The sequence below is a fragment of the Ranitomeya imitator genome, chromosome 6 (genome assembly GCF_032444005.1).
Source record: "Ranitomeya imitator isolate aRanImi1 chromosome 6, aRanImi1.pri, whole genome shotgun sequence".
NCBI classification, from domain to species: domain Eukaryota; kingdom Metazoa; phylum Chordata; class Amphibia; order Anura; family Dendrobatidae; genus Ranitomeya; species Ranitomeya imitator.
This window is the reverse complement of record NC_091287.1, coordinates 538,611,920-538,624,854: the sequence shown is the minus strand read 5'-3', so window position 1 is coordinate 538,624,854 and position 12,935 is coordinate 538,611,920. Positions and strand designations below refer to the sequence as shown.

The 12,935-nt window shown below is 44.0% G+C and overlaps 1 protein-coding gene across 1 annotated transcript in view; it reads right to left on the bottom strand.

Annotated features, from left to right (window-relative positions):
* The window catches only part of TG (thyroglobulin), a 213,180-nt gene that overhangs the window by 175,570 nt on the left and 24,675 nt on the right, over nt 1-12,935 (bottom strand). Inside the window, exons 7-10 of the mRNA XM_069732367.1 lie at nt 12,675-12,818; nt 4,368-4,553; nt 2,143-3,237; nt 579-1,160 (exon numbers count right to left, since the gene is read on the bottom strand). Coding sequence (XP_069588468.1) covers nt 579-1,160; nt 2,143-3,237; nt 4,368-4,553; nt 12,675-12,818 — 2,007 coding nt within the window. The remainder of the gene's footprint in view (nt 1-578; nt 1,161-2,142; nt 3,238-4,367; nt 4,554-12,674; nt 12,819-12,935) is intronic.

Genomic DNA, 12,935 nt, shown 5'->3' with positions numbered 1-12,935 from the left:
GGTGGCCTCGCTGCAGCTCTACAGGTCTATTTTGGCAAGTGTTGCAGTCTTCCTTCCACTCTACTGCCATGTAGTGGAGCATGCATCTACCTGCATAGCTGCGGCGTGACAGATACGAGTAAGGGAGTATTTACTCAACAAGGACTTGGGTCCCGAAAGATCATGCCTTTCCTCGATCAGTGACTTGAAGAGGATTTTTCAATTGTTGAGAGGTTGACTCTATGTCAGGATTCAGTTGACAAGGAATGACAAGACCACTGAAGAACATTTGCTTGGTTGTTGATGTCTAGGGTCATCATCAACTTTTTGGGAAATCCATTCTTGACAACAAATGCTTCTCAGTGATATTACTGACCATTGCAATATTCACTCTAGAACTTATTTTTTTTAAATTTCAAAGGGTCAAAACAAGAATAAATATAGAGAAGTTGTCAAAAGCTCCAGTTCTTCAGTGGTCTCTTTGGCGTTTCCACCAAGGTTGAAAAATCTCTCAAACTAACTAAACCACAATGTTAGGTTATAGATGACAACATGACCACTGATTTTCACAGTGGAACTGCCTTTTTATTTAAACTTACATTTTGGGATCATGTTCGGGGGGTTTTCTGTTCCTTCAAGCTTTTCTCCATCCATATCAATGCACCAACATCTACGTGAGTCCTTGTGTTCAAGAGGTGTGGAAAAATGACTATATGACCCTGGATAATAGGTGAGACTTCCACTCATCAGTCTCCAGATGATGTAAGGACTGAGCAGTATGTTATCAGATAACAACATGGTCACATTGCCTTCCAAGATCTCCTGTGGGACGTCACTAAAGAGGGAATATTGAGAGAAAACAGGGAAAACGTTTTGATGCCCACTGTCATAAAGGGTCTTCACAAAGTCAGAAAACCTTTGAGATAAAGACTCTTTATATTTCAGTATGACTTCCAGGGTGTCGGAGAATGAGACAATTCCCGTCTGTTTTGTCCACCTCTCGTATAATTCAAAGGTTTGCTCCGTTGGGCCGCTGCATTGAATGGCCCTCCATTCTCCTTCAGAGGAGCACTGGGGGACATAACCTTGTAAAGGATCAAGCCGTGTGGTGGGCACAGATAACAATGACTTTGTGGCCTGTAGAAAAGCATCACTGCCAGCCAGTTGACAAGAACTTGGACCTAAAATAGAAAATAGATCAATGCAATATACTAAAAAATTTTCCCTTATATTTTCAATAATGTTAAAAGCAATCACCACTTTGGAAAATCTCTACTTTTTAAAATTTTCTCTTGACAATAACTTAACAACAAATGGCTAGATATTGCTGCTAGAACTCTCCATTGATCAGTTCCACCTCTTTTGAAACCTGTTACCAAGCATTCAATCTCCCTGCAGCACCCCCACAGGGGAAATTGAGCATTACACATCTTTCCATTTAAATGAATGGTTTGTTGTGTAATGCACAACAGGTTCCCCAGAGAGAGAAATGCCCTATGGAAACACTTTCCAATGTGGCCTGGAAATGAGGATCCTGAAGTGGAGGATCCTCTTCTATTATGTCTGAATTCACATTTAAAATATAAACAAATAGGGGCCATCATACATCATACACTGTATTGGGAGATATTGGGGGAATCATACTGTGTTGGGAGACACTGGGGAATTGTGCTGTACTGGAGGGACACTGGGGCATCATACTGTGTGGGGGTAACACTGGAGGCATTATACTTTGTGGGGGGACACCTTACCGTGTTTGAGAAAAAGGGGACACCATACTGTATAGTGGGAAAATACGGGCATCATAAGATGTAGGAGGACACGGGGTACATCATACCGTATGAGGGGACACTAGGGTCATCACACTGTATGTGGAGGCATCACTCTGTTTGGGTGATGTACTATGAGGGCAATATACAGTATGAGGGGCACTGTGAGGGCTTGATACTGTGTGTAAGTGTGCTATTGGGGTATCAATGAGTATAGGGACATCTTTTGGGTATAATACTACAGGTAGGCCATAAAAGAGGTATTAAAATGTGTAGGAACACTAAGGGGCCCTATAGGAGGCACGTTTTTGTGTGCAGGTGCACAAAAAGATCTAGGTAGGGTTAGGGTTGCCTTTGGCAAATATGTTCATATGTGATGAATAGAGAAACTTACATTGAATATTTTCTCCAGATAATTTTTGCGTTCCCGGAATATTCTTGCCCACCAAATCAACACAAAAACAATGTCTGCCAGCACACTGCACTGTCAAATAATTTCCTTTCTGGTCACAAGCTGGAATATACACATCTGAACCCGCTGGTTGGCTTCTCTGGAAAGCTATTTGAATCTTTCGCTCCTGCAGACAATTTGAGGAGCATGTTGGTTGTTGACCCTTTGTCCTTGTTTCTTGAATTTCTTGACCTTGTCCATCAACACACCAACATTCAGACCCACTGCACTGAACTTCTTCATATCTACCATCCTTGGTACATGTTGGCACGAATACCCCAGTTTCCAGTTTCTTCTCACAAGCTTCAGAATCTACCAGTACCTTCACAGCTTCTGAAATGTCTTTTACAACATTTGATGGAATAGAAACCACATCTCGGAGAAATGTTGAAAATTCCTTTTGTTCCAAGATGAACTCAAGAAATTGAAGATGATTGCGATTTTCTCGTAGATTCACAGTACGCCCAAAACTAGCCAGTATTGGCTGTTTCAGGTTAAAGTCTGGTTTTGATGAATTTGATGAATCTTTCGTCAAGTAAGAATCTTCATCCGAGGAAAATAATTTAGCAAGTTCTTCGAAGTTCCCTCCGCTGTACGTTCCTGTTAAGCCAATCTGTTGGAAGAAATCAGTAAAGCTGAATTTGCTGTTAGTGCCAACTGCACTAGTGAAGTTCAATGAGCCCAAATTTTTAAGAAATTTGCCACCAAAAAGGGTTTGCTGAAATGCTACAGGGTTTGAAGCGAACTGTAGAGCAAATTCTACTTGGGTCTTGGAAGAGAAAAGTCCAAGAATTGCATCTGCAAGAAAGGTTCTGAGCTGAATCCTTGAATCTTTTGAAGCTTGACCACCTCCAGCCAGAAGTCCAGAATTCATAAATGTCTCCACCACATAGGATGGACAGAATTTAGAGCTGATTTTTGTTCCTGATTCTTCTTCTTGAGTGATGAACAAACTCTGTTGACTAAAGTGACCAACAGGTCCATAAAACAGGGTAGAAAGAGCTTGTCTTCTTCTGGTTGGACAGTCATCAAAATTATCTACAGATGAAAAGAAAAAAAAACGATAAAAAACTTTCTAAAATATTGTTTCTTATTATTTTTTTGGAGGAGACAGTGTTATTCTTATTTTTTTTTTAATTTTAACTATCCATAATAAACCCTGAAATATACCAGTTTTCACATAGGTCCCTGGAGCAGACTTAACAAGCTAACTTAAATAAGCTTTGCTGTGTAGACTGGGAAAGGAACAGCAAAGCCATCTTATTGTGATTAGCGCGTTATCTCTATTGTAGTGCTGGTGTCCTGATTAAGAAATGATTGTACCACTATCAAGGCAAGTTAGTATATAATATTTTTAAGAGGAGGCTATGTTCTTACATTTTTTTATTTGGCTACCTATAATAAACAAATCCTGAAATATTACAGTTTTCACACTGTCTATTGACGTAGATACAATAAACTAACATAAATAAGCTTTGCTGTGTAGACTGGGACCGAGTAAGCACAGCCATCTCATTATGATTATATAGAAAGATCTAATGTATTGATAGAGGCCTGGACAAGGAATGGTAGTATTAATATCAAAGCAGGATTGTACATAATATTTTTAAAAGGAGGCGGTGTCCTTACTTTTTTTTATTTTACTACCCATAAACAAACAAATCCTGAAATATTCCAGTTTTCATTTTGCCCACTGAAGCAGACACAATTAGCTAACATAAATAAGCTTTGTTGTGTAGATTGGGAAAATTAGCAAAGCCATCTCATCATGATCACATAGGCAGCTGTATTGTACTGCTGGAGGATTAGGCAGGAAAGGAACTTTCTGTACATAGTTATGTCTGTGTATGAAGATAGGCTGTCACTCTCTGATCTGTAGGACAACGGCTGTTCTCCATCAGTTCCTTGAAAAGGTTGAATTATGGCATGACCCCTTTAAAGGGACAGTCTGGTTTAGAATTCCCAAATGTTTCAAAATAGGAGAAACCTCTATTTTGAGATCTCCGAGAATTATCTGTAGTGGCTGCAAAGAGCATTACTCTGGAGTTCCCAGCAGATCCACGCATTACACGGGCAGCCTATCAATTTCTAGAGGAACCATAAAAAGCTTCATTTCACCCGTAGCGGCACAGAAACAGGACTACACACTTGCTGAAGAAGGTTCTTACCGCATTTTGGATTTTCTCCCACGATCCTTGTTCCAGATTTTTCCCGACCCTTATCATCCACACACCAACACTGGCCCCCTTCTTGGCATTGCACAGACTTATAACTTCCATCATCTTCACAAGATGGTGCGTATACATCCCCCATCTCTGCAGATGTAAAGTGCTGGACTTCACAAGCTGAAGGACCTATAAGAAAATCGGAGACAAACATATATAATAATACACAGAAACATATATATTTATATTCAGGAGATGCCCAGGTTATACCAACTATACATATAAAATAATGTCCTAAAGATGCTCAGGTTATACCAGCTGTAATTACATAATTATATACAGAGGATGTCCAGGTTATACTATATATATATATATATATATATGTTTATATATATATATATATATATATATATATATATATATATATATATATATATATATATATATATATATTCATATCCTGATGATTCCCAGGTTATACCAGCTGTACATATATAATTATATACAGGAGATGCCCAGGTTATACCATTAATATATTAATATATATGTGTGTGTATATATATATATATATATATATATATATATATATATATATATAATCATATCCTGATGATTCCCAGGTTATACCAGCTGTAATTATATACTGATGATGCCCAGGTTATACCATTAGTGTGTATATATATATATATATATATATATATATATATATAATCATATCCTGATGATTCCAAGGTTATAGCAGCTGTACATATATAATTATATACAGGAGATGTCCAGGTTGTACCGGCTATTATTATTATTATTTATTTATATAGCACCATTAATTCCATGGTGCTGTACATGAGAAAGGGTTACATACAGTATTATAGAAATCGTTTACAGTAAACAAATTTACAATGACAGACTGGTACAGATGGGAGAGGACCAGTTGTACATATATAATTACATACAGGAGATGCCCAGGTTATACCAACTGTACATATATAATTATGTACAGACGATGCCCAGGTTATACCAGCTGTACATATATAATTATATACAGACGATGCCCAGGTTATACCAGCTGTACATATATAATTATATACAGACGATGCCCAGGTTATACCAACTGTACATATATAATTATATACAGACGATGCCCAGGTTATACCAGCTGTACATATATAATTATATACAGACGATGCCCAGGTTATACCAGCTGTACATATATAATTATAGACAGGAGATGCCCAGGATATACCAGCTGTACATATATAATTATAGACAGGAGATGCCCAGGTTATACAAGTTGTACATATATAATTACATACAGGAGATGCTCAGATTATACCAGCTGTACATATATAATTATATACAGACGATGCCCAGGTTATACCAGCTGTACATATGTAATTATATACAGACGATGCCCAGGTTATACCAGCTGTACATATATAATTATAGACAGGAGATGCCCAGGATATACCAGCTGTACATATATAATTATAGACAGGAGATGCCCAGGTTATACAAGTTGTACATATATAATTACATACAGGAGATGCTCAGATTATACCAGCTGTACATATATAATTATATACAGACGATGCCCAGGTTATACCAGCTGTACATATATAATCAGGGCATTACAGCCGTGACTGGCGTATGGGGCCCGGTGAGCAGAGGGGGCCCGCATCGGGCTGTTTAACGCTATTGACGTGCGGGCCCGCGCCTGCACGTCAATAGTTAACAGCCGCCAGCCGCAGCGTGCAGGTCGCCGGCGTCTGACGTCATTGTCAGTCACCGGCGAGTGCACGCTTCAGCTGCGTGGAGAGAGCAGGAGCGCGGCAGGTAAGCAGAACTTGTTTGTTTGTTTTTTTTATTTTATTGAGAGCGGCGATCCGGGGGGGCCCAGGGCAGTAAAGCTGGACACAGAGGGGGCAGAAAGCTGGACACATGGGGGCAGAAAGTTGGGCACAGAGGGGGCAGAAAGCTGGACACATGGGGGCAGAAAGCTGGGCACAGGGGGGGCAGAAAGCTGGGCCCAGGGGCAGAAAGCTGGGCCCAGGGGCAGAAAGCTGGACACAGGAGCAGAAAGCTGGACACGGGCAGAACGCTGGACACAGGGGCAGAACGCTGGACACGGGCAGAAAGCTGCACATAGGGGCAGAAAGCTGCACACAGGGGCAGAAAGCTGCACACAGGGGCAGAAAGCTGGACACAGGGGCAGAAAGCTGGACACAGGGGCAGATTGCTGGACACAGGGGCAGATCGCTGGACTCAGGGGCAGAACGCTGGACACAGGGGCAGAACGCTGGACACAGGGGCAGAACGCTGGACACAGGGGCAGAACGCTGGACATGGGCAGAAAGCTGCACACAGGGGCAGAAAGCTGCACACAGGCAGAACGCTGGACACGGGCAGAAAGCTGCACACAGGGGCATAAAGCTGCACACAGGGGCAGAAAGCTGGACACGGGCAGAAAGCTGGACACGGGCAGAAAGCTGGACACGAGCAGAAAGCTGGGCACGGGCAGAAAGCTGGGCACGGGCAGATTGCTGGACACAGGGGCAGATTGCTGGACACAGGGGCAGATTGCTGGACACAGGGGCAGATTGCTGGACACAGGGGCAGATTGCTGGACACAGGGGCAGATTGCTGGACACAGGGGCAGATTGCTGGACACAGGGGCAGAATGGAGAAACGGGGCATGATTGGAGACACAGGGGGCAGGATGACAGACATGGCGGCATGACTGGAGATAGATGGGGCAGAATTGAGACACGGGGCATGATTGGAGACGGGGCAGAATGGTGATACGGGCATGATTGGAGACACTGGAGGCAGGATTGGAGACAGATGGGGCAGGATCATGGGACAGGATGGATACGATGGAGACAGATGGGGCAGGATGGGGAGATCATATGGGGCAGGATGGATACTCATTAGGGCAGGATGGGAGAACATATGGCTGACGCCAGGAATGAGACACATGGGGGCTAGGATGGCGAATATTATTACCATAGGGGCTAATTAAGGGATATTAATACTGCAGTGATGTATTTATTTTATTTTTTGAGTATACTGTTCTAATTGGGGGGGCGGTCCTGTTACTGTGTAGAGTGATACTATGTCGCCTTCTTCATGTGGTGTAATGTAGAAGTTGGGAAAATTAAGTAATGTGTTCTGCAAGTGGAACTCGAGATAACGGTGTTATTTCCTGCAGAGACGAGTCCTGGCTGGATGAAGTGATGGTGGTCTGTGCTGGATGAAAGATGAAGGACTTCACCTAGAGACGTCACTGGTGAGTCAGTGTGTTACCTATACACTGACACTATACTATATACACTATACAGTATATATGCTATATACTCAGGGCCGGCGTTAGCACCCGGCACAGCGGGCAAATGCCGGGGCCCTGGGGAGAGAGGGGGGCCCACTCAGGCTGTCATAGATACAGCTGGGAGAGCAGGAGATAACATGCTCTCTCCGCCTACAAAGTCACTGCTGGCTGCGTTCTCTTAACCCCTATGTGCCAGCTCTGACACAAGCATCTTATCACTCAGTGAGTGCAGCCAGGCAGGCACACATAGGGGTTAAGAGAAGGCAGCCAGTGTGACATTGTTTGTGGGGGGAGAGAGTTCTCTGCTCTGCTCTGCGCCCCTGGCTGGCTGCTGTGCTGCTGAAGTTATGAGGCAGATTCAGGAGGAGCTCCTAGTCCTACCAGTGCATGAGTGAGTGGCGCTGCTATATACTACGTGGGCTGCGCTGCTATATACTATGTGGGCTGTGCTGCTATATACTACGTGGGCTGCGCTGCTATATACTACGTAGGCTGCTATATACTACGTGGGCTGTGCTATATACTACATGGGCTGCTATATGCTACGTGGGCTGCTATATACTACATGGGCTGCTATATACTACGTGGGCAGTGTTATATACTACATGGCTGTGTTTATATGCGATCATGAATCGGGGTATGTGTTAAAGGAGGGGCCCACTGAGACTCTTTCGCCCGGGGCCCTCAAAAACCTGGAGCCGGCCCTGTATATACTGTATACAGAGGTCCTGTGTATAATGTCACCAGTGATCACTGGATTACCTATACACTATATACAGAGCTCCTGTGTATAATGTCACTGGTGATTACTGTATTACCTGTACACAGACACTGCTTACTAATTACAGAGCTCCTGTGTATAATGTCACTGGTGATTACTGTATTACCTGTACACAGACACTGCATACTAAGTACAGATCTCCTGTGTATAATGGCACTGATGGTGATAGTATTGTGTTTTTTTTTTATTATTGATCAGTATTGTAGTATTCAGTCACTATGTGGTGGTAATATGCGGTCTGGTCATGGTGTTGTGGTATTTGTTCCTTGTATTTGATATTATTCGATCACTGTGGTGGTAATATGTCATCTGGTCATGGTGTGGCTGTATTTGTGCCTTGTAGATAGTATTTTAGGTCACTGTGGTGATATGGTGTCTGGTCATGGTGCTGTGGTATTTGTTCCTTGTATGTGGTATTATAGGTCATTTTAAAAAGTGAAAAATAAATAAAAATATACCTAAATTGTATTGCGTATTTTAACAAATATTTAATAGGTTACAGTAGAGTAGGACCCGGCCAAAAGTGTCTACCTTGTCATTTTGGTGGCTTAAAAAATCTTTTGGCCAAAACAAAAGCTGCCGGCTATATGTGTGATCTGGTGATGGGAACTGTTAATGTGTGATAGGTGAGAAGTGGAGTTTTTCCAAGAAAGAGTGGTGGGACCAGGCTCGGACTGGCCCACCGGAGAACCGGAGGATTCTCCAGTGGGCCCAGGCACTGACACCTGCTGTGTGGGCCCCCACTGCTCCAGGGCCCCCCCACCTCCCTCCCACCCTCCTTCCTTGAAGACGATACTCACCCTGCTCCAGCGATGGCTGGTCTCGGCGTCTGCAGCTCAGCTCCTCCTGCTTGAGCGGTCACGTGGTACCGCTCATTAAGGTCATGAATATGCGCATATTCATGACCTTAATTAGCGGTATCACATGACCGCTCAAGCAGGAAGAAGGTGCTGCGCCGGAAGTCGGGACAGAGTCTGGAGCCATGTCTACGCGGCCGCGCGGTGTGTGGGACAGGACAGGTGAGTCTGAGGGACGGGTCAGGTCAGGTGAGTATGAGGGACGGGGGCGGGGCATCCTCCAGTGCGGCGCTGATAGCAGGAGATCTCCTGTGCTGTGGAGAGAGGCTGAGGAGCAGCGCAATGGTGGGGGCTCTGTACATGACAGGAGTACTCCATGGGGCTGATCTGAGGGTTGTGGGGGCACAGATAAGCGGACGTTCCTACATGGGGGCTGTAAAGAGAGCAGGGTTACTTTTGAATGTGGGGAAGGAGGGGGTACTGTCACATGGGGGTCTGTGGGGAAGGAGGGGGTGCTGTCACACACATGGGGGGGTCTGTGAGGAAGGAGGGGGTGCTGTCACACACATGGGGGGGTCTGTGGGGAAGGAGGGGGTGCTGTCACACACATGGGGGTTCTGAAGGAGGACATAAGCCGGCGCGCCATGCAAGATGGGAGCGGGGGGGGGTTGAGAGATAAGCCATGCATACAGGGGGGGATAAGATCCATGCATTCGGGGGGGGAATACGAGCCATGCATTCAGGGGGGGAATATGAGCCAAGCATAGAGGGGGGAATATGAGCCATGCATTCGGGGGGGGGGGAATATGAGTCATGCATTCAGGGGGGGGGAATATGAGCCATGCATACAGGAGGGGGAATATGAGCCATGCATACAGGAGGGGGGGGGGTCATTATACAGCATTGAGCATCATGTGGGATCATTATACAGTATTGAGCATCATGTGTGGCCATTATACAGTATGGAGCATCATGTGTGGCCATTATACAGTATGGAGCACTGTGTGGCCATTATACAGTATTGAGCATCATGTGTGGACATTATACAGTATTGAGCATCATGTGTGGACATTATACAGTGTTGAGCATCATGTGGGGCCATTGTACAGTATTGAGCATCATGTGTGGCCGTTATACAGTATTGAGCATCATGTGTGGCCAATGGACATTATACAGTATGGAGCATCATGTGTGGCCGTTTTACAGTATGAGCATCATGTGTGGCCGTTATACAGTATGGAGCATCATTTGTGGCCATTATACAGTATTGAGCATCATGTGGGATCATTATACAGTATGGAGCATCATGTGTGGCCATTATACAGTATGGAGCGTCATTTGTGGCCATTATACAGTATGGAGCATCATCTGTGGCCATTATACAGTATGGAGCATCATCTGTGGCCATTATACAGTATGGAGCATCATGTGTGGCCATTATACAGTATTGAGCATCATGTGGTATCATTATACAATATGGGGAACTGTGTGTGGCCGTTATACAGTATGGAGCGCTATGTGTGGCCATTATACAGTATGGAGCACTGTGTGGCCATTATACAGTATGGAGCATCATGTGTGTGGCCATTATACAGTATTGAGCATTATGTGTGGCCATATTTTTTTTTGTTTATAATTATTGTATATAAAACAGTGTGATCAGCAGTGCTAAATGGGTGTGGTTGGGACGTGGATATGGGTGTGACTAGTTGTGAAATGGGTGTGGTCAGAGGCGTGGCCCAAAATTTGCCGCGGCACACTACGCGCGTCGCAAACTTTATACCTCCTTCCCTTCTTCAACAGTTGGGAGGTATGGTACCACATTTGCCACATCACGGCAAGTGCCGCAAATCCCATAGGGAAGGAATGAGGCCGAACGCAGTATTGCTGTAAGTGATCCGTTACGCGGCAGATGCAGAAAAACTGCCCGATCTACTGCAAAAGGCGACTTTCACATCAGCGATTCTTGCCAAAGTCTATGCCGATACTCACCAAAGGGGGAGGCAGCACTAAAAGTGCCTAGGGCAGCAGAAACTCTAAATAATGCCCTTGGGGGCTACATTCTATTCTGTGGGGGGACTGCATTATACTCAGGGTACTACATTATATTATGGGGGGCTACATCATACTATATGAGGGGGCTACAGTATACTCTATGGGGGGGCTGCATTATATTCTGTGGTGGAACTGCATTCTCTCAGGGGACTACATTATATTCTGTGGTGGGTTGCACTATACTATATGAGGTGGGCTGCATTATACCCTATGGGGGTGCTACATTATATTCTATGGTGGGGACTGTCATACCTGAAGGGGTTGCATTATATTTTGTGGGATGCTGCATTATATTCTATGAGAGGGGACCGCATTATATTTTATGAGGGGGCTACATTATATTCTGTGAGGGGGCTAACCCTTGCTACATTATTAAGACGTGAACTACCTTATATTATACCCTGATATTAGCGCTTTTTACCGCACAATTGGTGGTCTTGTATCTATTTCTATGTAGCTACATAGTGGGCCCCAAGAATGATTTTCTCTGGTGGGCCCAAGGTGCTCCAGTCCGACGCTGGGTGGGACTGTGAACAGTTTGAGGGGTGGAGCGTCGAGGCGGGGCTGGGGTGGAGCCTGGGCGGAGTCTCAAGGGGGCCCCGGAAATTTTGCCAGTATGGGGCCCTGAAATTTCTAGTGGCAGCCCTGTATATAATTATATACAGGAGATGCCCAGGTTATACCAGTTGTATATATATAATTATATACAGGAGAGGCCCAGGTTATACCAGTTGTACATATATAATTATATACAGGAGATGCCCAGGTTATACCAGTTGTACATATATAATTATATACAGGAGATGCCCAGGTTATACCAGCTGTACATATATAATTATATACAGGAGATGCCCAGGTTATACCAGTTGTACATATATAATTATATACAGGAGATACCCAGGTTATATCAGCTGTACACATATAATTATATACAGGAGATGCCCAGGTTATACCAGTTGTACATATATAATTATATACAGGAGATGCCCAGGTTATACCAGTTGTACATATATAATTATATACAGGAGATGCCCAGGTTATACCAGTTGTACATATATAATTATATACAGGAGATGCCCAGGTTATACCAGCTGTACATATATAATTATATACAGGAGATGCCCAGGTTATACCAGCTGTGCATATATAATTATATACAGGAGATGCCCAGATTATAGCAGCTGTACATATATAATTATATACAGGAGATGCCCAGGTCATACCAGCTGCACATATATAATTATGTACAAAGATGCCCAGGTTATACCAGCATGCATCATGGGTGATCAATGCATACAGCAGTGCTATACAAGACCATCCTAAGTCTTACAGTAGTCCTTAGATCTATGACTTACACCTGAATTTGCCTGAAGTGATGAGCTGAACGCCCAGAAATCGTCTCTGCAGCATACGATAAATGGCGGTTTCGGGGAATGACCGTGTAGGCGAAAGTCCTGAAAATACGGTGTCAGAGATTTCACCCAGGAGCATCTCTAAACCTGGAAGAACAGAAGTATATGGCGGTATATTGGCGATATAATGCTCCAGCTCATTGAAGAAGACAAGTCTTATCGGGAAAGAAGAGGTGATGGGAGATTTCCGCTTCTCCTCCCTCT